The sequence below is a fragment of the Lucilia sericata genome, unplaced genomic scaffold (assembly GCF_015586225.1).
Source record: "Lucilia sericata isolate MDLA Ls3-8-SP2 unplaced genomic scaffold, ASM1558622v1 Contig000061F_arrow, whole genome shotgun sequence".
Taxonomy (NCBI): Eukaryota; Metazoa; Arthropoda; class Insecta; order Diptera; family Calliphoridae; genus Lucilia; species Lucilia sericata.
Genome location: NW_023994096.1, coordinates 781,465 through 808,470, shown reverse-complemented (window position 1 = coordinate 808,470; position 27,006 = coordinate 781,465). Strand labels below are relative to the sequence as shown.

Here is a 27,006-nt window from a genome sequence, read left to right as displayed (position 1 = left end):
TGTTGTGCTGTTGCAGTACGTTCTCAATTGGTTTAAATTATGTTGGCAACTATATCAAATGTAGGGGTAATTTAGATTAATAACCCCCTTTTTGTGTGAAAAATGAATTTGAATTAAATAATTGGTTCAGTGGTTGCATTCACACACATGAATAATAATGTTAAATAATAATGCATTATTAAGATTTTAACTAACCCTTATATAATTTCCGATTTAGCTTTCCTGACTTTTAGTTTCACATTGGGTTAAAAATAATGATTTTTGGCTTACATCTAACACCGAAGTTTAAAAATATTACAGCTTTAGGAATAGCAAGTTAGCTATGCCAAAACTTGTGTACCTTTTTCGCGAAGGTGAAATCATTTTAAAGCTTTTCTGATGTTATATATTTACCTTAATATAGTGTCAATATTTCAATGGAAATTTACCTGGAAATATATAAAAAATAAAATAAAATTAGTACAATTATTAAATTTACAAAAAAAAAAAACATAACTACTTTTTTCGTAATATTTACGAAAATTTCGTGTATAATACGAAATCAAACCCTTTTCTAATTTTACGAAAGTAAGAAACCCGTTTGTAATAACATTTTTCGTATATAGCAAGAGACTTTGTTTTATTTTTTCGTAACAAAATTATTTCGTAATGTACGAAAATATTTTTTGTTTTATGAAATAAAATAATGGAACCATTGTGATATAAATATTTCCTATTGGCAACATGGTGCATTAAAAGAACACATGCAGCTAAAATAAGATCTGGCTACTTTTGTCATAAAACAATATGACAGTGTGAACTGACAAATTTATGTTGCCAGATAGATTTATTTTCTAACAATTGTCTGGCAATGAAATTGTAAGGTTTTCTTACAATCGTCTGAACTGACGAATTTAAATGTTGTCAGTGAATTGCCAGGTCAGACAACATTGTAAGATCTGACAACCGTGTATACAAACACAAAGGGAAAAAGAAATATACACGCCTGGTACCAAATTGACACCAAACTGTTTATAATTTTCCAATAACATCCGTTGTAAAAGTATATACATACGTACTCATATTTAATTAGATTATTTTTATTAAAAATGTAAAATTAATGATTAATTAACGATTATTTTCAATTTGTTTAATTAATTATTGATTACGATTAAAAATAATCAGGGATTAATTGGAATAAATAAAAATAATAAAAAAAAATCAAATCAAAAAAATCTAGAAATTAGTCGATTATTTCCAAGGATTAATTTTGATTAATTTTGATTATTTTCCATATTTTTAGTAGAATTTCCTCCCAAAAAAAATTCTAAGAATAATTTTATTATTTTTCCGGTAATCCGCTAAAAATTACAGATTTTCGAAAAGATTGCAGTAATTTTTTTCTAATATGTATGAAAAATATGAGATCAAGATTTTCAATCGAAATAAACTTGATAAATATATTGTTTTCAATAAAATAGTCATGTATTCGAATAGTGTGTAACTTGAAAAACAGTTTTCCATTACTCGTAAGGTAAGAAGATATAGAATTGTACCAAATATATTGAAATTAATCAAAAATAATCAAAATTAATCCTTGAAAATAATAATAAATTAATTATTTGATTAATTCTGATTATTTTTAATTATTTTCATTAATTTAAATTAATCCTGATTGTTTTTAGATTAATTTTAATCGTAATCCATTAATAATCAGAAATTTTATACCAGAAAATTAAATAATCATTACGATTATTTTTGAAAAATAATTTAATTGATTATTAATCGTAATCGAAATTTTACAGCTATGCGTACGACAACACTATGTAATGTTGACAGCATTGCAACAATTCGTTGTCGAAATCTAAATTTTATACTCATCCGTTGTCTAAATGTTAACAAACGTGGTAAGCTCACTATTGACAAACAATCCGTTGCCATTTAAATTTATTTCGACAACGAATTGTTTCAATGTTTACAACGCAACGTTGTTGACATAGTGTTGTCGTAAGTATGTATATAGTTTGACAACGGATGTTATTGAAAAATTATAAACTCTTTGGTGTAAATTTGGTACCAAGCGTGTATATTTCTTTTTCCCTCTGTGTAGCTTAACTTTAAAACAAATCAGAAAGAGTTTAATATATTTTCGATATAACACAGGTCTACAAATTTGTAAAACAGTGACAAAAGTATACTTTTCTAGTCGACAGTTTGGACTATGAGAGGACATGACAATCTTTAAAAATAAAAATTTCTTCGCGCTGATATTACGTCTCCAATATGTCTAAAAGCGAGGTTTTTAGTCAAACGGGAGTTTTTAGTCAAATGGTGTGTGTTTTACTGTTTTATCCATACTAGGGACTCGTTTCCGATTTATACGCAAATCGTCTATCTTGAAGAATACATCCATTTGTAGCTGATTGAATTGTGTTTTAATAAATTTCAAACAAAATCTCTACCATAATTATTGATAAATGACTTCTATGTTAAAAATTCTAAGATTAAATAGACTTTTAAATATTAGTTTTTCAAATTTTCTCTCATCCATTACAAATGCTAAATTTAATTTAGCTTTCGACTATCTCTTTTTAATCTATTGAGTAACGATTGACTTCCATCGAGAGCAATCCACTATTCAAAATAGCTAGTCATCTGGGAAGTCGGTGGGACTAGGGGTAACCTTGAATGGTAGGTAAAAGAGCTAGTCAGGACTGTACCCCCGAACTGTTGGGACATGTATGCTAAACTTAAACACGAACACATTATCACATTTAAGCAAAGATAAAGAAATTCCTGTGTCTTCGTAAATAACATTCATTTATAAATACAAAAACTATAATACATGAACATGAATGCACACACAATTTTACACCCTTCATTATTATAGCGTGCTGATGTCATTAACATCCTGAAATAATAGACCAACAGCCATCACATTCTGAATTGATTTGACTTTAACTAAACCAACTGAAATTGATTGAGTTAAGTCCATACATTTTTAAGATACAATTTGACATAAGTGATTTTAAAAATTAAAAATAACTTTATCCATTCCATTATAAAACTCTTATCTCATAGAGAGATTAAATCTCTATAACTCTCATAAATCTCACATTGAATATTTTAACAAAATCGCTGACTAATAGCAACATTTTGCTAATGTAGGGTGTCTTAATCGTTATGAAAATGTGTCTCAAATATGTGAAGCACAAATATGTAGTCTGTTACCGCCTATGGTAAAATAATTTATCAAATACTCAGAACTTACAAACATTTATTAGGAATTATGTATTGAAAGGGATTTTATATATTAACATTAAAGGTAAGAGGAAGAAGATTCAGAAGATTGTATAAGAATTTGTGTGATGTATGACCATTTTGTAATGACAAATTCCCCACTAGAATGTATGTTAATAGTTGTGGAATTTCTTTTGTCTTTCAATGACAAAAAGGGAAAACGAACCAAAAATATTTGTTGATGTACTAGGAAAAAGGGAAAGCTATGTATAAATACATACATACATATGTGTATTCAAAAGAGATTAATGGAAAAAATGCTAAGAAAATATGTGTTTATTTCTATGTATATAACATTTTAGGAGGACCATATTATCGGTGTAATATAATAATAGAAGCCAAAATTTATCACAATATCGGTAATTTTACGAGGCTTATAAACTTTTGCGAGCACTTAAGCATAAAGCACTTAATGGTGCTTCGGGGAAATTTGATGAACAAATATCAAACACTGCAAATTTTGACTTCTCTCAAAGGTTCCTATTGAAGAAAATCGAGTCTATTTGACAATGATAGAGATGGATGTATATTAAAAATAATTTAGTTCTAGTTTAGTTCTTGTTCAGTTTTAGTTCAGTTCTAATTCAGTTCTAGTTCAGTTCTAATTCAGTTCTAGTTCAGTTCTAGTTCAGTTCTAGTTCAGTTCTAGTTTAGTTCTAGTTCAGTTCTAGTTCAGTTCTAGTTCAGTTCAAGTTCAGTTCTAGTTCAGTTCTAGTAGTTCAGTTCAGTTCTAGTTCAGTTCTAGTTCAGTTCTAGTTCAGTTCTAGTTCAGTTCTAGTTCAGTTCTAGTTCAGTTCTAGTTCAGTTCTAGTTCAGTTCTAGTTCAGTTCTAGTTCAGTTCTAGTTCAGTTCTAGTTCAGTTCTAGTTCAGTTCTAGTTCAGTTCTAGTTCAGTTCTAGTTCAGTTCTAGTTCAGTTCTAGTTCAGTTCTAGTTCAGTTCTAGTTCAGTTCTAGTTCAGTTCTAGTTCAGTTCTAGTTCAGTTGATTTGAGATAAACTTAATATTGATTTTAAAATTTTAAAAAAATGAATTAATCCCGAAATGGGCTTGATTTGAGTACGAGTCGTACTTGAATTTAGAATTTACAACATTTCGGTAAAAATGTTAAATACAAAAATAAATACATAGTTACATTACTGATAAAAATATATATAATCATAATCATATATGCTAAGATGCGAATGAATGTATTTGTTAAATAATTAAGAGATTGAATTAAGTATTGGATAAAATTGAATAAAAAGGAAATGAGATTTAAAAAGAATTCAAATATAACTGTGAAGAATTCAAATATAACTTAAATAACTTTTTTCATTATTCATTTTCAATTAAATACGATTTAAGTTAATATTAAGAAAAATAAAATTGAATTTAATATTAGAATTTTTTAAAATTTTCATTATTTCTCCTCTTAGTTTCAAAATGGTCACCCTAAATACTTTTGCTTTCTAATAAATATTTACTTTCCTAAACATTGTCTAAATACTTTTTCGCATACATCATCACAGACACTAACCCAACCACAATAACTTTAAAGGCCGTTTGACATAATCAGGAATAAAAAGACAAGAACAAGAAAGGTACAAAGAATAAATGAGAAATAACAAGAAAAAGAGTTGGATTATGGTAAATACATATACTAAAAAAAAAAGATAGAAAAAGAAAGAAGGTAAGACAACAATGACATAAATACATGGGAGTACAATACATGTGTAGGTGTGATAATGTGTGTGTAGATGTTTAAACAAGGATGTTCATCCTACCATAGCGGTAGTCTTTGACAAACAAGAAACATCACTCAAAGCTCTTTAAATTACAATAGTTTGTGGCACACAGTAGAAAGACAAAATAACAAAAAAAGTAAAAAAAAAACAAGTTGCTTCGACAAAAAAAATGCCCAAGTAAACAATTCATTAATTAAATTAATTAAAGGAATTAAACGGATGAGTGCTAGAGATTCTATAAATATACATTTTTTCTGTTTTATATTTGAGCAGTGAATACTAAGGGGACCAAGGGGTTGGTAAACAAAACTAAAGTGAGGAAATGAGCAGCCAAGCATGAGCTTGATGATTGTCAATTTCGCTATCATTGTCATCAACAATGGCACCATTACCATCACCACCATCCACACACCAATACCATTGTCATCACATTAGCATGTTCATACAACATTTAGGCCTTTTCCTGCTGCTGCTGCTCCCTACTCTATTCTATTCATTTACTTATTTAAATACACGAAGGAGTTGATTGCTCTTATTTGTCTTTTTTTCCCTTTTTTGTTTCTTAAACAATTCAAATAAAACAGAAAATAATGTTGAAATGTTGTAAGTAAGGCAACAATTGGGCGTTGCAAGGAGTGTTTGGCGTATGCAAATGCTATGAAATACCAAAGGGAATTTTCTTAATAACATTCACTTAAGTTCTCCTTGGCGGTCATCGTCATCGTCAGCTTCATCATTAGTATAATTATTATTATTACATTTTACATTTGTTATCACCAAAACACTATTCCCTACTTCTGTTCCGTTTCTACTTATACATTGATGACATATTCATGCGTTCTTAGGTTTCCTTTGATGAACAAGTATGCATGATAAATAATTCTGTGTGCTTGTGTTCATAATGGTGTTGACATTTGTGGGACATGTTGACATTTGAAACCCTTTCATTTCCGTACAATAAATTTTCAGTTTTTTTTACTTCTTGGGTTGGTAGAAAAAGAAGCAACAAATTAAAAAAAAAAACAAGGTGTGGTTTTGTGGCAGTCCGTGTGTTATGTATCCTTGCACACAGGTCACACCCGGTTTTTTGTAATCGTTAACGTATAATTTTACAATTAAATGTAATTTTAAATACATGTTAATTGTATTTTTTTATTTCAATTATTTAAATGCATTAGCTTATATATTATTGCGTTAAATGGTTAATTTAGGGTTTAAATGTAATAAATACATGGTACGTATATTGGGGTTATACCTTTTATTTTTATTTTTCGAAGGTCGTTCGTTGTTTTGATTCCAAATAAAGATGCTGGTTGCGCACAACTAGACTCTGATCATTTACTAGAATCTGATCTATTAGGCTCCCTTTTATTAGATTCTGGTCTATTAGACTTTCTTTTACTATAGTTTCTTTTATTAGACATTCATAAGACTTTGATCTATTGGGCTCTCTTTTGTTAGACACTGATCTATTGTGATCCCTTTTATTAGAATCTGGTGTATTAGGCTCTCTTTTATTAGACTCTGATCTATTAAGCTTTCATTTATTATATAACGATCTATTAGACTTTCTTTTTTAAACTTTGACATATGAGGCTCTTTTTCATTAGACTCTGATCTATTAGGCTCCCTTTTATCAGATTCTGATCTATTACGCTCTCTTTTAATTAGACTCTGATCTATTATGCTATTTTTTAAGACTCTGATCTATTAGCTCTCTTTTATAAGACGCTGATCTATTAAACTCTCTTTTCTTAGACTCTGATCTATTAAACTCTCTTTTATTAGACTCTGGTCTATAAGCTCTCTTTTATTCGGCTGCGATCTATTAGGCTCTCTTTTATAAGATTCTGATCTTTTAGGGTCTCTTTTATTAGACACTGATCTAGTGTGCTCTCTTTTATTAGACTAGGGTCTATTAAGTTCTCTTTCATAGACTCAGATCTATTAAGCTTTAATTTAGTATATTATGATCTACTAGACTTTCCTTTTTAAACTTTGATATATTAGGCTCTTTTTTATTAGACGCTGATCTATTAAGCTCTTTTTAATTAGACTCTGGTCTATAAGCTCTCTTTTATTCGGCTGTGATCTATAAGGCTCTCTTTTATTAGATACTTCTCTACTAGGTTTTCTTTTATTAGATTCTGATCTATTAGGGTCTCTTTTAGTAGACACTGATGTAGTGTGCTCTCTTTTATTAGACTCTGGTGTATTAGGCTCTCTTTTATTAGACTATGGTCTATTAGCTTCTCTTTCATAGACTCAGATCTATTAAGCTTTCATTTAGTATCCCAGCAAAAATTAGGTAATGGCTTTCAATTGTAATTACTTACCTAACTACATACTTATCAATAACTACTACATATCGTCTGGATTACATAGAAGTAGTCTAATAAGGTCTTATTAATAATGTGTTATATAAATACTTTCTAATTCATTAGTCATCTTGTAAGTGAAGATATAGAAGCTGTATAAGTTTTTTCATGCGATTTACAACGACTACTTTTTCTACTTACTTGTAATCGTTTGTGGTAAGTACTTGCCTCCAATGACATCACCGTGTTAAAATAATGACTTAAAATACTATTGTGTAAGTAAATTTTAGCATTTTAACTCCTTACATGGTAATGAAAGTTTTTAGTGGGATATTATGATCTACTAGACTTTCCTTTTTAAACTTTGATATATGAGGCTATTTTTTATTAGACTCTGATATATTAAGCTCTTTTTAATTAGACTCTGATCTACTATGCTCATTTTCTAGGACTCTGATCTGCTACCTTTCTTTTATTAGACGCTGATCTATTAAACTCTCTTTTATTAGACTCTGATCTATTAAACTGTCTTTTATTAGACTCTGGTCTATTAGGCTCTTTTTTTATTAGGCTGTGATCTATTAGGCTCTCTTTTATTAGACTGTGATCTATTAGGTTTTCTTTTATTAGATTCTGATCTATTAGGGTCTCTTTTATTAGACTCTGATATATCAAACTCTCTTTTACTAGACTCTAGGCCTATTAGGTTCTTATTTTTTAGACTCTGATCTATTAGGTTCTTATATATTGGACTCTCTTTTTTTAAAATCTATTTAGCTTTATTTTATTATATTCTGGCTTATATAACTGTATTTTAGACTCTGGTCTCTAAAACTTCGATCTACTACTCTGTAGTATATTGGATTCTAATTTATCATAATTTGGTTTATTGGACTCCGCTTTATTACATTCTTGTCTTTAGATTTTGATCTATTGGACTCTTAATTGTTACAGTATTAGACTGTAATCTATAATCCATATTTTTATTTCTTAATTTATGTTAATAATATTTATTATATTTATAATTTTTTTAGGTCAAATTAGTTTTTACTATAATACTACAATTTCACTTGCAATAAAGAACATATAAATTACTTCTAGAAAATGACTTTAAAAGTAATGAATTTTATGACAATACGTCTTTTTTTAATACTTTTATGGAGTAAATTCTGCTTCTTTTTCGCTTCCTTGGAAGTACTTTTTATGCTGAGTAGATTTGTAACTTAGAATCTAGGATTTATCGACTTACTTTTTTATTTTTCATAAAAATTATTTAACCCTAAAAAATATTAGACTATCAAACTCTTTTAATATGCTCAACTAGATATAAAAAAGCTCTTAATTAAATTGTATTGTTTACAATATGTTTTTTGTATCTGCTGTTGTTATTATTATTATAAAAAAACACACGTCTCAAATTGCAAATAACAAAAATAAATTGTGTCTGGACAAAAAAAAAATATATACAAAAATTACAAAAATATGCACATAAAATCACCCAAATACATGCAAATAAACAAAATTTACACAAATAAACAAAAAACTGAATTTTCACAGAAAAGTTGAGTGACCATTACACCAACACTCATTCAAATTTTCATATATATGTCACACAAACTCCTAAAAAGAACTAATACATAGACAAACATGAGAAAATATTGTTGATACTCTAGTCGTATTATTTACAAAATGGTTTTTATTTGCAGATGAGAGAGTAATGCATACATACATATGTATCTGCTGATGATGATGAACTTCTAGTGATGGCTAGTGATGGTTGTTGCCACTGTGCTGCTGTTTGCTACATGCTCATACAAACAAACAAGAATTTTTCTATTATTTTGCATCTTTCAATATTTGTCCAGAAATGTACAAAAAAATAACATGAAATACAAAAATAAAGTGTAGATTACACTTCAAAAACCTTATCAAGGATATATTGCTTGTTGTTGTTGTCTTTGTTATATCAACATACAGACAATTACTAAAATACACACATACATACACATGTCCATAAAAGAAAAATTGTAGAAATTTGAGGAAAAAACCAAACAAAAAATATGCATGAATATATCAAACACACACATTTTTATGGATCTGTCTGATACATATGTATTTACATATATGGGCAAACGTACAATGGGTCTGGAAGGGTAGAAAGAAACAAAACTATGTTATGGGCATAAATATGAACATCTATTAAACTGTGATGGACCATTATAATCGTCTATTAGACTCTGAGTCTGATCGACAATTACACTGCGATCGTCTTAAGAATCTGAACGTCTATTAGATCTTGATCACTATGATTGTCCATAGACTTCTGTGCGTCTATTAGACTCCTATTGTCTATTAAACTCTGATAGTTTAGACTCTAATCTGTTGGCTGCTTATTGTCGTTTTAATCATCAATTAGGTTTTCATAGTCCATTAGTTTATGTCGTCTGTAGACTGGATCCTCCATTAGATTCTGATCGTCCATTAGACTGTGATTATACTCTGATCGTCTATTAGACTCCGATCGCGTACTAGACTCTGATCCTTTAGTTGTCTCTGATATCTTGTTAAACTCTGAACGCTTTTTAGAATCTAAGCTGTTGGATTCTTATTGTTGTTTTGATTATCAACTAGGCTCTGATAATCTATTAGATTCTGTCAATTGTAGACTTGATCCTCTATTAGATTCTGATAGTATATATTAATTCAGATCGTATATTAGAATCCATAATCATCTGTTAGACTTCGATCGTTTAGTAGTCTTTGATATCCTATTAGCATTTGGTAGTCTAGTATTAAACTCGATCTTCTATTACACTGAGATCGTCTATTAGACTTTGATTGTCTACTACACTCTGATCGTTTAGTCGGCTATGATATCCTATCACACTTTGATCGTCTTTTAGATTCTTATCTGTCGACCTCTTATTATCGCTTTGATCGTGAATTAGACTTTGATTACATTCTGTCGTCAAGTATTTCAATTGTTTATGAAACGTTAATTGTCTCTTAGACTCGATCTTCTATTAACCTAAGATCGTCTATTCAACTCTAAGATATATTATTGATCGTTTATTATACTCTGATCGTCTAAAAATGTGTAATATTTTATTAGACTCCGATTTAATTACGTATACAATCGCCTATTAGACTGACCTTGATCTTCTATAAGCATATCATATATTAAATTCAAGTCTATAAGATTATCATGCTTTAAAATTGTCCATAGTGTCTTCATACAAAACAAGTGTATCATCGAGTTCATCTCATGCTTTGGACAAATATTTAAACGTTTGTGTGAAACGTACAAAGTTGAAGTATACGAAAAATACTCTCAAACACTCTCAGCATTTATGAATAAAGACCACAAATACAAGTCAAGAAAATCGGAATATATTTGGGTAAGAGTTTAACATTTCATATACAGATTTATGAAAATTATTTCTTACACATACACACACAGATACTGTAGAAGACACAGTAGAAAGTAGAAAATATTTGCATACAAAGACTCGAATACATATGGAAGTTTGTGGTGCAGAGGACAAATTTAATAAGACACAAATAATCAAAAATTATAACTACACACACATGTATGTGTGTGAATTTGTGTTTTACGACTGCTTATGTAGTTGCAAAATTTCAATATTTGTGTTTGTTTGGAATAGAAATGTATAAATGATTCGTATTTGTTTTTGTATAAGTGTCAATATCTGGGTGTTTATTTAGAAAGAATAAGACGACGAAGTGTATCCTTTAACACACACCTACTCAAGGAGTAGAAGACACAGAATGATATTTGTTTTTATGATACAAACCGTTTAGTTTGAACGTAACGTTTAAAGTTTTAACAAACTCTTTAGTTTTGCTGCACTTTACATTGTGTACAAATTTGTTGAAAAGTGATATTTATAAAAATTTCTTAGAAATATAATAATAAGGCTAAAATTATACCTTTGAGCGTTAACTTCCTCATTTTAACATTTCCTACCTCTAGTCTAATCGGTGTAAAAGTTAAATATTATTAGTTTTATTTTTAAACTGCCCTTGCAAACTGCAAGTTATGCTGTCGAAAGTTTAATCAAACAAAAAAACTTCTGTCCATGACAACATGTTGCAATTGTGGCTTTGTCATTTTCTTCTTGCCACATCATCAAAACTTATTTTCCTACAAACAATGAGTAGTGTAAATCTTTGTTAATTTCATGTGAACTTTACTAAAGTTGTTGTTATAATTATACACTTATAGAGAAGAATGTAAGTAAGTATGTTGTAGTCTTATAGTTGTTTTGTTTTTGTTTAACAAAATAATTAATTGTATTTATTTTGTAAATGTTACAAACTAGTTGAGTTGTTATAGTTGTAAGTAGTTTTAATTGTTTCACTTTCTTTCTTTATTTCTCAAGTTGTTGTTGGCAAACACACACGTATACACACACACACAAAGATGAAAGTAAACTTACACATACAACAGAGAAATTACCCAGCAAAAAGTCTTAGTTGAATTCAAAACAGTTTTAGTATCGATTTTTGTGTTAAGAAAGGAAGCTGTAAAATGAAGACGAAAATTGTTTTCTACAATGAATTGTTCACTTGACTTTTCTAATTTAAACTTTTATACATTTTCTTGAAACATATTTAATGTACATTTATAGTTTATTTCTAGTTGTAATTTGTTGAAACAATAAACTTATGAAATTTACATCATCATCAAAATACTTTTATAAAATAAATAGAAACTATAAAAATGTAACACTTAATAATGTCTTCTTCTACTACTTACAATTATATAAATTTTAGAATTTGAAAGTGTTGGTATTTAAATTTAATATACTCCTTTCATAGGAAGGACATTTTAAAAGTTATGACCAAAAATATAGGAAGAAGTTTTGAAAAATATTTAAGTTTAAATTATAAAATTAGGTATAAGCATAATGTGGCGTATGATTAATATTAATTGGGTAATAATTTTAATTTATAAATTCCTCAATAATTTGCTTAGTTTTTCAATAGAATTAAAATTAATTCTAAATGAAAAAAATACAAATTATAAGAATTAAACATCTACTATGATCAAAATGTATGAGGAATATCTTAAAAGTTGGGAGAAAAATAAATGATATCAGATTGAAGTTTCTATAAGTTTTTATTTAACGTTTATTATCTGTACGAGAATACGAATGTTATTTGGCTGACATAATACTACTTTTTGTTAATTATTATTTAGCAGTTTTTTGAGTAGTTATCAAATGAAAATTATTATAAAAAATTTTAAAATCCACTAACTTTTGTTCTTATTAAAATATAATATGAAAATTAGAAATTCTGTGGCGTATGATTGATATTAATTACGAATATACTCAGAAAAATTAGGCAAAAAAATGAGAAATCTGGGAAATTGTAGATAGCTAAATGAAATTTGGCACATAGCTTCTCCTTTGCATAATTAGTAAGGGATTAAGAGTCACCGGAAATATCTTGTGCGCTAAGCGAGATATATTGGAGGTCAAAGGAGGTTTATTTATCCAGAAGTCGGCATAGAATACAAGGCCATGTGTCAAGTGAGAATTCTATCTGGTCCAAAACCTCAAATTCTTGAATAATATAGTAAACAGCATGGATGTCCTATTAAACATCACAGCCAGAATTGGTGGATGTGTAAGAATCCAATTTGTATCAATAGAAAGCCGTTTCAATATTATAGATTCTGGATTGGGTCTCAATAAAATCAGAAATTACAGAGTGTCTACCTATATCTAAACAGCTCAGAGTGGTTTCATATAACTGGATTTGACAACATGTCACTCTGGAAAACAATTACAGAAATTACAGTCCAGAACTTCGGCATAAGACAATGTATTGGACTCTTGAGAACGGAGCATTAAAGAACACAGGAAAGGAGTCTCAGGATAAGTGCGACTTTAAGAATCAATGGACCACATCCTCCACAAATTTTGTAATAACTTAAGTCAAAAGCCAGATTAAAGCCAACAATCGCGGTCTTTAAGCAGCCGATTCAAAACAACTATTGTGGATTTTTCAGAAAAAAATTAAAATTTTCTATCTACAGTCGGTCATAATTGAATAGGAGTCTTAAATCAACACCTAGCTAAAAAAGAACTTCCAAAGAAGCGAAAAAGAAGTAGAATTTACTCCATGGAAGTACTGAAAAACACCTGAAGAAATGATGATTTTAACACAGGCTTGTCATAAGAGGGATGTTATTTTTATTTGATTCGCAATTCACTACTTCTGAAGTCATTCTCATGAAGTAATTTTAATGATCTTTTTTGGAAGTTATTCGGAAGTGAAAAATAATACATATTGAAAATGTTAGAAACAACTTAATTTGTTAAAAAGAGAATACGGTACGTATGATTAATATTAATCTATATATATGTATATAAAAGAGTAGCGTTGCTGACTGACTGATTCATAATCGCACAGCCCAAAATGCTGAACCTAGAATCATGAAATTTTGACAGTAGATGTGTTTTTGGTTATGTAGATCCACTAAGGAGGGATTTTTGGAAATTCGTACATTTAGGAGTATAAAAGGGAAAAACGGCTAAAACAGATTTTCTTAATTATCTTACCCAATATTAGTGATACAGGAAAAATTTTAAATGCACCTGTATCTACTCTTAAAATGATCAGATGGGTGTCTGGTACTTTTTTGAAATTCGTACTTTTAAGGGGTGAAAATGTGTAACAAAGGTGATTTTAGTACCTTTTTTGGCCCTTTGTAACTTTTTAACTAATAAACAAAATAACATTTTTATAAATATTTTGAATATATCTCCCAAAACTATGAGACACCTGTTTCGTACTTTTTTTTTAAAATTTAGTTCTTCTTAGGCGTAAAAGGAAAAAAACTGTGTATTTGTTACTTTTTTTTAGCTAATGTGAAAACTTTTTCGATTTATTGAAGTATTCCTATTAAATTACGGACTAACTCTGTAATATTTATGAAACAAAATTTTTGCTACTTCACTTGGGAAAAAAGTACCAAACAGGGGGAAAACGGGAAAATTTTATTCAAAATCATTGAGCCAATTTTTATAAAATTTGAAAAAGTAGTTTATTTACTCACACAAAATAAGCTATTGGTATATTACTTTGGAATTCGAGTACCAAAGCCTATATAGGACCAAATTCGAATTCTTTGGTACTTTTTGAAACCACAATTTTTCCGGAACAAATTAATGCAGATTTGAATCGTTTGAGTTTTATCTGTGATATAGAGATTTAAATAAGGAACATTTTGTAAACTTAATTCTTAAAAAAGTATATTTTTAAGCGAAAAGGAAAAAAATTTTACTATTTTTATTAGTACTTTCCACTAAGGTAGAACTTATTCCACTTTTGGTACTTTTTTTTTCTTCAAATGATACTTTTTGTGTGTTCTATAAAATTAATTCAAAACACATGATTATTAAACATACACGGTCCTCATTTAATAAGATTCTTTAAGAGAGAAATTTTTAGTACTTTTTATCTTATAAATGGTACTTTTTGAATTTTCTAACATATTCAATATTGACTGAATAATATTCTGTAAGTGGGAACTCTGGTACTTTTCCATTCTTCTGGATTCATTATAATGGTTACCGGACGACACACGGTCCTTATTAAATGAGAATTTATTGAGAGAAATTTTTGTACTTTCTCGTTTTCACGATGGTACTTCTTGATATTTTTACGATATTGAACATAGAAATATAAAATTTAAAATGTAGGCCCTTAATGAATGACAATCTACTGAAAGGTACTTTTGGTACTTTTTTCATTCATAATTGTTTTTTTTTAGATAGTACTTTCGAATTTTGTATGTATTTTATTTTGGTTAGGGTAGCGAAGCACACAGGGTATGCTAGTTATGACAGAATTTACTAAATACTTCATAAATTTTCATAAATTTTCAAAGGATTTAGATATTTTAAAACATTTTGATAAAATACAAGTCAATTTAAAATAATATATAACCATTTCCAACAAAAACTTTTGAAATCACCCCCATATAATGTGATTATGTTTATATTACAAATATTTTTATTTATTTAAATTTATTAGATTCATTTATTGTTATTTTACAACATTGTTACCATTATTTACTAATAAATGTCTTAGACACATATGCATGTAGATTGATTTTCATTATACGTAAGTATAAGTGTGTTGATATTGCAACACATTATTGAAATATTGTATTTGTGGATGTTGTGGGTTTTCCCACACACAGTTGTTATTTGCAATATATCGGTTGCAATGCAATTTCCATTTAGCATACCTTAATCAAGTTTATAGAATTTCGTTTTACCTTTATTATTTCAAAATACTTACAATAGAAACTTATTTATAACAAATACATACTTTTTAGTTTTATACAAATATTTTCTAATGGTTTCTTGTTCATTTAAAAATAGTTTTTGTTTATTTGGGGAAAATATATGTAAGTGTATTGCAACAAATAGATTTTAACTGATATATTTCTGATAGTTTCTGCTCTACAAGAGAATTCATATAATGGATTTAGTTCCATATTTTATTTTACAGAAAGTTTGCGGTTTTACAAGTTTAAAATTAAACACAAAAATTTGTTTGTCGAAAACCATTTACGTTAGAAAATTATTTGAAAATATTATCCATGATTGAATAACTTGTATTTCAGCCAATTATAGATATATTTTTTCTTTGCATATAATCTATAAATGACATCCAACTGCACTCTGTCAAACTTTTACAATCAAATATTTATTTTCCTTAAATCAAGTATTTAATTTTTTTTATTGTCTTCATAAATTACTTAAATTTCCAAAACATTTAAAAATCCATTTTTATTTACAATTGAATTTTTATTTAATTGTTGGAATTTTTTTTTACCAAAACAATAAAATAGAAACAATTTAAGAAAAAAAAATAAAAAAAAATAAAAAATAAATTATTTTAAGTGATTGTAACTTAAAACCCACAGCTGGGAGTGGGTTAATTTATAAAATGCAATTTAAATTGCAATATTTTCAATTGTTAAACTATTTTGTTTCTAAATTCTACTGGTATTGTTGTGCTAAATTATAGTAATAAAAATAATAGAAAATTAAATAAAAAGAACTCGAAAAAAACACTTTCAACTGGTCATTGACACTATTCCAAAAGAGTTTTCTAAATATTCTCATCATGATACACACACATACATACATGAACTAAAAGGGATTGCAAAAATGTTTAAATCAAAGTATTTTAATAAAATAGAAAAATATATGTAATTGACCTCAGCAAATTGATGTATAAAAATTTTGTATAGAAAATTGGAAATTTATACGAGGGTATAATAAAATAAGTTGTATATCGTTTACATCAGGCATGGAAAATACACATCTTTAGTACTTTCTTCAGTACTTATTGACATAAAATACATGAGGTACCCTTGACATTTTCCGCACCTTTTCCAACTTTTAAACGTTTGTTAAGCAGTCCAGTAGTCTAGTCTATTGTATAGTGTAGTCTATAGTCTAGTCTATAGTCTAGTCTATAGTCTAGTCTATAGTCTAGTCTATAGTCTAGTCTATAGTCTAGTCTATAGTCTAGTCTATAGTCTAGTCTATAGTCTAGTCTATAGTCTAGTCTATAGTCTATAGACATAAAATACATGAGGTACCCTCCGACATTTTCCGCACCTTTTCCAACTTTTAAACGTTTGTTAAGCAGTCCAGTAGTCTAGTCTATTGTATAGTGTAGTCTATAGTCTAGTCTATAGTCTAGTCTAGTGTATAGTCTAGTCTATAGTCTAGTCTATAGTCTAGTTTATAGTCTAGTCTATAGTCTAGTCTATAGTCTAGCCTATAGTCTAGCCTATAGTCTAGCCTATAGTCTAGTCTATAGTCTAGTCTATAGTCTAGCCTATAGTCTAGTCTATAGTCTAGCCTATAGTCTAGCCTATAGTCTAGTCTATAGTCTAGTCTATAGTCTAGTCTATAGTTTAGTCTATAGTCTAGTCTATAGTCTAGTCTATAGTCTAGTCTATAGTCTAAGTCTATAGTCTAGTCTATAGTCTAGTCTATAGTCTAGTCCAGGGGTCGGCAAACTTTTGAGTCGGAAGAGCCAAAATTTACAGTTTACAAAACATATGTTTTAAAAGAGCCACAACATTTTTGTTTATTAAAACTTTACAAATCTTCATATGAAATCCAAAAAGTCCTAAGTTACAAAAAAATCAAAATCGACTTTTTGATTGATTATGACGCACCGTATCAAAATACATGTTCCTGCTAAATTTTACACTCCTACAATTAAAATCAGTGTCCCTATCAAAGAAATTCTAAAAGGTTATGTTCTAAAATTACCTTAAAATTAATGAAAATTTAAATTTTTAACTTCGAAACTGTGAAATGTTATAAATAGGCATCAAATAAAACAAAAATGGCAGTTTTAGCGAATCCTTGTAATATAGAGATTATTTTAACAGTTTTAGAATTTTTTCAAAGAAAAATTCCGAAAATCTTTATGAAAACAAAGAAGCCTTATGACTTCCATGTTTCGGCCTATTTGACCAACAAACCCCGATTTGAATTTAGTTGAAAATGTTAAAACTTACTATTTTTAATGTAACTTACGCCCTTTTGTGTTTCAGAAAAAAAATTCTCAAGGGCGTAAGTTTCATATCTCCGTAAGCCAAACAAAAACGGTTTTTTGCTTCTCCTAAAAATTTGTTCAATGTAACTTAGGGCTTTTTGGATTTCATATGACGAAATACTTTATGAATTCACTTCAAAACATAATTTTTGATTTAACTATCTACAGGACATTCTTCAAGGAATCTTTCTTATAGATTTTGACTACAAATACTTTTTGAATTTTTATGTGTCATTCGAATACATTTTTTAAAAATATAGAAGTTTATTAGAGTAGGGCGACAGTGTTATAATTTAAAAGGCTTTTCGAAGTATATCAGGAAATGTAAAAATAACGAAAATTGATGACGCAGCTAATACAGCATAAAGTAATATATTAATTTGGCGGCAATCAAGATAAAGTTTTTTTTTTATGCATACAGAAATTATATTGTGATGTATTGCGGACATCGAACCATATTTTACCAACCCCAATATAAGTCCTTTTCAGAAAATGACTAACGATTATAATTGACTTAACAGTAGCAATATTTCAACGAAATTCAAAATAAACAACTTTTATAAGAACCAATATCTATCTTCCAAATTTGATTTTAACGCTCATAACTGTCCTAATAATAACTGTATTATGACGAAATTCAATACAAACAAGAACAAAAATCTCTGTACCAAATTTGGTGACTATCGACTCATAATTGATCCTACCACCATATAAGATCACCACTAGAAAATTACCCTATCGCTCCTAAGTGACTTAATAATAGCAGTAAGCGACGAAATTTGACACAAACAAGTTTTATAAGAACAAAATTACTGGACCAAATTTTAAGAGGATCCGAACATAATTGACCAATCCCCTTTTATAAGGTCTACTTCGGAAAATGACTCTAACGCTCATAACTGATTTAATAATACATATTAGTATAGCGACGCAATTCGATACAAACAAGTATTATAGGAAGAAAAATCTCTATCCAAAATTTTTTAATGATCAGTTCATTGTTGACCATACACGCATATAAATTCTTCTTCAGAAAATGACTTTAACGCTCATAACAGGCTTAATAATAGTTGTGAAATTCGTCATAAACAAATTTATAGAAACAAAAATATATGTACCAAATTTAATAAGATGGGTTCCGAATTGATACTACCAACCAACACCCAATATTGAAGTTTTCAAATAGACCAAGTTTTTAGTATTTAACTGTATCCAAACTCTCCACATTATTAATTAATTAATTAATTACGATACATTCAATTTTCAAAAAATATGTTTTAATTCGAAAAACATGAAAATTTCGAAATGTAGGATCAGTGGCCTCCGGTGGGTTAGTGGTTAGTGTTCTAGTCTGGTAGACCAGAGGTGGTGGGTTCGATTCCCACCTGAGGCACTGGTTATGGAGCGCACAACAGGCCCTATAGAGGCCTAGGTGTATTTCTTCGGATTTGATGTATATATGTACATCCTTCTTTCAAACTAACTAACTAACTACGATCATGATTTACATCTTATCTAATGGCACTTCGTAGGAGCGCTCATGATGCCCCATTCGTTTATACTGAACTTTTCAATTAAAAATTTAAAGAATTAAACATTTTCTTACAATACTAACTTATACATGGAACAAATTCAGTGGGAGAGATAGGTTTGTATGGCTTTAGAAAGTTTCACAAACGACTCTAAACATTCATTTGTTAGTTGGCTTTTTACCTAACTCTATCAACTGGCTTTTAAACTTTGACAATTTTCCGTAACCAAAGCTTTACTTTTTAAATTGATCAACTGCATTTCTAGAGATCCAGTACCAATTCCAAATGGCACAATGGTAAATAAAAGCAAGGAAATGACTGAAAACTAATTGTTTTGTTTTCGTTCTTTCTCGCCCAAAAAGAATTTGCTTTATTTTGCTTACGTACAAAACGATTAAACAAAGATGAAAAGTTGTGTATATTGTAAAAACGTTTGCGAATTGTTTTGTTAGTTTTAACAAACACTGCTCGTTAATCGATTCAGAAAGATTTTAAAATATATAAATATTTGTTTATAAAATAAGAAAGTGTTTATGAAACTAAAGAGCCACCTCTCCACATCCAAAGAGCCGCATTTGGCTCGCGAGCCTTAGTTTGCCGACCCCTGGTCTAGTCTATAGTCTAGTCTATAGTCTAGTCTATAGTCTAGTCTATAGTCTAGTCTATAGTCTAGTCTATAGTCTAGTCTATAGTCTAGTCTATAGTCTAGTCTATAGTCTAGTCTATAGTCTAGTCTATAGTCTAGCCTATAGTCTAGTCCAACGGTTCCCAAAAGGGGGTCCGCGGACCCCTAGTGGTCCGTAGCAAAATCCTAGGGGGTCCGCGAAGACGAACGAAAAAAATCATGAATAAAAAATATTATCTATATGTTAGAAAATATTAAAAATATCTCCAAATTTGTCATAAATACTAAAATACACAATTTTTATTCAATAATCCCAGATTTGTTGGTGACTCTTTGAATTTTATTGTTTCGGTCGTTTATCAGGATGAAGCTAGGCCTTACAAATTTATTGTTTCACTTTTATAAAGTAAAGTATTACGTGATTTGTAATTTTTATAAATGTATATGTATCGAAATAAATGTTTTTATAGCAGACGGATAATGATTTGCCTTAGAATTAAATACTGATACTGGTATCCCAGGTTAGGTCACATTTCATAATATTTTTTTAAATTGTAAGCAAAAGTGTTAATCTAGTTAATTTTAAATATAAATATTCCATTCCGACGTGATACACAGATTTTAACTTCATTTTGTTGTCCAATATTATTAAATCAACATCAGAAAATTCATAGCGTTTTGCGTAAATAGTCAAAACCACGCAGTAAAATAATTCGTAGGTATTTTAAAATTCAAAATTAAGATCCAAATTCACAGTACATTCGCAAAGAGTTCAGGTCATATTTTATGTGGGTAACGCATTCCGCAACAACATCGAAGAAGTCTAATTTCACATATTTTCTCGAAAACTTAGCTTACATACTCAGCTCACTCCTATGCAATCGCAAAAAAATTTAGAAACATGACTCTTTAAGCACATGTCGACAATACTTGATAAAGAAACCTTTTCTATACCTTGACGAGAAATGAACATGAAAGCTCTCACGATCATAAAATTAAACATCATGTTAGAAGTCATTCTATATTTAAAACCATGCAATTGAAAACATCTCCGATCTCAATGTACGGGAATATTTTATAGGGTTTATGGACCAGGACTAAGACAATTTTCGGACGAACAATTACACAGTGATACAGCAAAAAAATGCAGGGGTTCTCATATACCAATTCCATTTCGTTATAGTCCATAGAGTAGGAATATATTTTTAATTTTTCCCGATCACTTCGTTTAGTTCCTTTTTAAGAGCAAAAGATGTGAAAAAGAGCTATTTTTGAAGTTTTAACTTTAAAAAAATATATTTATGGTAGTTTGCAACCGATTTTCAAATTGGATATTTTGTTTTAAAGATACAAGTGTTGTCTTTCAACCCAAAAAAATAAATCCAAAATTTATGATTAATGTCTTGGTTACGGCCTTTTAAGTAAAAAAACTCACATTTTTTTCACAATTTTTAATTTTCATACTGCTCTACGTTGGCCATGAAGCAGTAACTTTAGCTTTCATTACATTTGAAAAAAGGCACATTAAGTTGGGTTTCCAATGATGGTCAATTTATGATAATCGATGAAAAAGGTTATGAGTTGTGCTAAGTTTTATAAAAATATAGCATATTTCTTCCATACAAAAACGTTCATGTTTCTGGTTTTCTTTGTAACAAGTTTAAAAAATGTTTATAAACATTTTTATACAAAAATTAATTTTGTATGGAGAAAACCAAAAATTCGAGGAACATGCTATTAGAAAAATTGGCATAAATCATCCAGTTTTTCATAGATTTTTATGAAATAACAAGTTTTAGAAACCTTCCTTTATGTGATTCTTCAGGAAAGTAATAAAAGATGAACTCACTGCCTCAAGGTCAAAGTAGAGCATGATGAAAATGAAATTTTTTTAAAAAAGTGTGAGTTTCTTTACTTAAACGGCAACACTTGTATCATTAAAAAAAATATCGGATTTGAAAATCGGATGAAAACTACTACTAAACTTATGATTTTTCAAATTTAAAACTTCAAAAATGGCTCTTTTTCGCATCTTTTGCTCTTAAAAAGTAAGTTAACGAAGTGATAGGGGAAAACTAAAAATATATTCGTACTCTATGGACTATAACGAAATAGAATTGGTATATGAGAACGCCTGCATTTTATTTTTCTTCACTTTTGTATCACAGTGTTATTTATAACAATAAGATATCAAAATATGTATGGGGGTCCGTGAAATTAAATAAATTCCTCAAGGGGTCCGCGAAGTAAAAAACGGTGGGAACCGCTGGTCTAGTCTATAGTCTAGTCTACAGTCTAGTCTATAGTCTATTCTATAGTCTAGCCTATAGTCTAGCCTATAGTCTAGTCTATAGTCTAGTCTATAGTCTAGTCTATAGTCTAGTCTATAGTCTAGTCTATAGTCTAGTCTATAGTCTAGTCTATAGTCTAGTCTATAGTCTAGTCTATAGTCTAGTCTATAGTCTAGCCTATAGTCTAGTCTATAGTCTAGTCTATAGTCTAGTCTATAGTCTATTCTATAGTCTAGCCTATAGTCTAGCCTATAGTCTAGCCTATAGTCTAGCCTATAGTCTAGTCTATAGTCTAGTCTATAGTCTAGTCTATAGTCTAGTCTAGTCTAGTCTATAGTCTATAGTCTAGTCTATAGTCTAGTCTATAGTCTAGTCTATAGTCTAGTCTATAGTCTAGTCTATAGTCTAGTCTATAGTCTATAGTCTAGTCTATAGTCTAGTCTATAGTCTAGTCTATAGTCTAGTCTATAGTCTAGTCTATAGTCTAGTCTATAGTCTAGTCTATAGTCTAGTGTATAGTCTAAACTATAGTCTAGTCTATAGTCTAGTCTATAGTCTAGTCTATAGTCTAAACTATAGTCTAGTCTATAGTCTAGTCTATAGTCCAATCTATAGTCTAGTCTATAGTCTAGTCTATAGTCTAGTCCATAGACTTTCACGTTTTAAAATTGATCTTAAACTGTTTCATGATTAGTGGATCTCATGATACAAGATTGAAGATTCAAATTTATCATACGATTGATGTCCTAAATCTTAAAGCAAGTGATCGTAAGTAAGGACATTAACCTATATTTAAACAACTTTTAGAAAATCTTAATGGATTGTTTAATTCCCAGGATATGTAAAATGTAAAATCAAAAAAAAAAAAAAAAAAAATTGAAGATCTTAAATGATCTTTAAGAGATTTTTTTGGGTGATCAAAGTAGAACTTTTAGAGATGCTTGATTAATGATCTTAACCGATCTTCAAACTATAATCAAACTATTTACATTGAAAATATGAATCAATCAATTAATTAGAAATACAGGACTAAAAATTGAGGTTTAAAAAGAGAAGACATCGACTCTATAAAAATATATGTACTATAAATGATCAATGTGCTCAATTTTAATTTAAGGATTTTTAAAAGATTTTCACGATTATATTGATCTTTTCGAGATTTATAGATGAAAAACAAAATTTAACTTGCCTCAATCTATCATTGAGAATCTAAATATGCCCTTTAAAAATGCAAGAACGAAAATCATAAATAATCGAAATTCAATATACAACTTTTCGCCTTAGAGGATCTAAATCGATCTTTGCTTGAACTTACGATGGTAGACAAAAAAATGTACAAATGTTACAACAATTAAAATTTTATTCAATCCTCGATAATGTTCAGTGAAATTGAGAAGGTACGAAATTAATTAACTTCTATTTTTTGATAATTTGCATTCAGCTTATCTGTTGCACCCTGTATAATTTAGTACGGTTCATATGATGATTCTAAAACGTAAATATTTATGAGTTAAATCATATTTCTCGTCATAACAAAAGATTTATCAAAACAATAATTTCAATAAATATAAAGAATATAAAATGCAATATTATTATAAAAAATCTTTCTTTATTCCCGGTATCCTTCGTCTATTCAACTCTAGTCTGTCTCTTTCTAATACATACTTTTTTACCTTTCCCTCTACCCTTACTTCCCTAAGTCCCTAAAATCGTTCATATATTTTCATGACTTGTTTAAATATGAATAACATGAAATTCATCCTCATAAAATCGTATACATTCATTTAAGGATAAAAGAAGACGAGGATAATTCTTCGATCCTTATACATATGTATGTATACAGACATAAATATGAATGTGTCTGTCTGTCTGTTGGTGTGTTTATGGCAGTCGGTTGTGGGAGTGGAAATGGTAGTTATGTTGATGGCAACAATCCAGACGTTCTTGTTGTTGTAGAACAATAAAAACTAAAGTGTGATATAAATATTAAAATAATAAAAAAAATATGAAATGAAAAGAATAGAAATGATAGAATTAGTAAATATTTATTCAATATAAATACAAACATGTGTAGTAGATAGATAGTCCTTAAAAACATTCAACATACAATGAGTAAAACAATAATAGTACATTGTTTACCCAGTATAATAAAGAGAAGAATATTTCAAACTACATACATACTTATGTTCATATTTCCAATTTGCATAAATACATTAATATATTAAAATCCAATTAAATATAAGAATTTATTGTCAGACACATAGACAGAAAGAACTGTATACATATATTAAGGATATTCACTTAAAAATATAGTTCATTTACCAAAAACATAAATCAACATTGAATACCCTTAATGTTAAAGTTTTAATTTTTTTCTTCTACTAACCAAATACAGCAATTAGTAATGCAAACTCTGGCTAGTCGTTTGGTCTTTTCGTCAAGTCTTATTATTTTCCTTTCCCAGTCTCAAGTACTTTGTTAAATGTTCTTTACTTCGCCAGGATCATATTGAATTAAACTACAAAACCTTCCTTCGCTATTTGGTTTCCATTTAACACGGTTAGAAGTATTTCATCTTGTGGAAAAAAACACGACAAATATTTATGGTGTAAAAATGTTAAATACCTGCGCTTCTCATTATCACAACCATCTTTTTTAAGCACTTGTGATGTCGCCTCGCCACTATAACGTTGGTTCCCGTTTTGTCATTGTATTGTTGTGTGGTTTTGGTCCTTGAAAGTGTTGTGCACGGCTGACTGACAAATAACCATTAACACTTGTATTATTACCATATTTTCATGGTTAACAAAAAGACATTTTATCATTAATTTTCTGTACTTGGCGTTATTTTATTTATTTGCAACGAAAGAAGGAAAACAATATTTTTCATGTTTTATTTTTTTCCGCCAATGAGACGGCGACACTCTATTTTTGGGGAACATTTTCAGAAAACATTTGTTTGCAAGAAACTCATTTATAAATATAAATTTTTTACACTTGAAAGAACTAAAAATTAAATTTTTCTCATGACTTATTTGATGTCAAAATCTTGATTGAAAAGTTACTTTAATTGTAGATTAAATTAGTATTTAGACTTTGATTTAATTTCTTTTAAGTTCCATACTCCTTTTTCATACCAGAGGAGGCTACAATATTGATTAGTTCGCTATTGTTTGGTTTGGTTTGGCTTCTTAAATCACTTTTTTATCCAACATACCAAAGAAATAAAAATGCATCACCGATCCATTCATATCCAGACTGAACATAATCCTTGCCTAATATATACGAAAATTGTCGTACATTGTACGAATGCTTCGTTGTTTGGGATTATTTCGTAATATATACGAAATTGTATGAAACATTCTTAGTATAATGTAAAATAATTTTTCCATTCATATCCAGACTGAACATAATCCTTGCCTAATATATACGAAAATTGTCGTACATTGTACGAATGCTTCGTTGTTTGGGATTATTTCGTAATATATACGAAATTGTATGAAACATTCTTAGTATAATGTAAAATAATTTTAGAAAAATTATATTATATAAATTGTTAAATGTAAATTTCAAATAAATATGGTGAAATTTACGAAAATTTTATAAATGGCAAACATTTTTGTTCATTTTATAATCATTTTTGTAATTTTAGAAGTTGTCGTCCACACGAATTTTTTCTTTAATGTTATGAAAATAATTCGTGAATTGTTATAGTTTTTAAATTTTATAAAAAAAATTTGTAGTATTTATAATATGACTAGCTATACTCAGTGTACTTGGAGGTACCACGCCCCCTAATGCTAGTCCGCCTACTTTTTCCTAAATAATCATATTAATATCATATAAAGTGAGGACTCTAACTTTTATATTATTTCAGATATACTGATTCAATATTTTCTTAATATGGGCGTGACACGTCGCCCACATGAAATTTCAACATAAAAGTAGCCTTTAGCTCCTTCCAGACATACAGGAAGACAATGTGAAAATTTCAAGAAAATCTGTCTAGCCGTTTACCAGTCTATAAAGTCCAAACAAACACATTTTCATCTACAGAACTTTTTCACATCTTTGGAAGAAAGACAGAATTCTACATTTAGATTTCGAAATCTACGGTTTATTATCCAATTCCATCATTTTGAGATCCGCGATCGGTGATAAAAATCTGAATTTTAATGATCTATAATTGATGATCAGAACTAATATTTCAGTGATCCAGATTCAGAGATCAGATTCGTTATAAAAACCGATAAAAAGATTACGACTGAAAATACTAATAAAAAGAAAAATTAACTGCTTTAAAAACCTCAAAATAGGATGCAAATTCGTGTGCAGTGTCTCTTACTAACTCTATGTAATCCTGGACTACCTACTATAGCCTTGATTGAGTATTTTTTTTTTTTAAGAAATCTATATATATACTAAGAGTAATTATGATTATAGGTTTTTTTAAAGAGTTTCAGTAAACACGGGATTTATATCCAACTTTGAGTATATAAAGGTTTAATACATTATTAGATTCTTCTGCAGTAATTAAAAATTTGATGGACTTGATTCTTAGCATATTTTTCATCTTGTAGCGTACATTGAAATACTCCTTTACTGAAC

At 28.8% G+C, this 27,006-nt stretch overlaps 1 protein-coding gene across 2 annotated transcripts in view; it reads right to left on the bottom strand.

Annotated features, from left to right (window-relative positions):
- LOC119616185 (maternal protein pumilio-like) overlaps positions 1-27,006 on the bottom strand; it is a 203,768-nt gene that overhangs the window by 12,435 nt on the left and 164,327 nt on the right. The window contains exon 9 of one of the 2 annotated variants that reach the window (XM_037972522.1): positions 399-428. The exons of the other annotated variant lie outside the window; for it this stretch is intronic. Within the exon in view, the coding sequence (XP_037828450.1) occupies positions 414-428 (15 nt within the window). The 3' untranslated portion in view covers positions 399-413. Of the gene's footprint in view, positions 1-398; positions 429-27,006 lie in introns of those variants that run through there. 2 annotated transcript variants of the gene reach the window in all.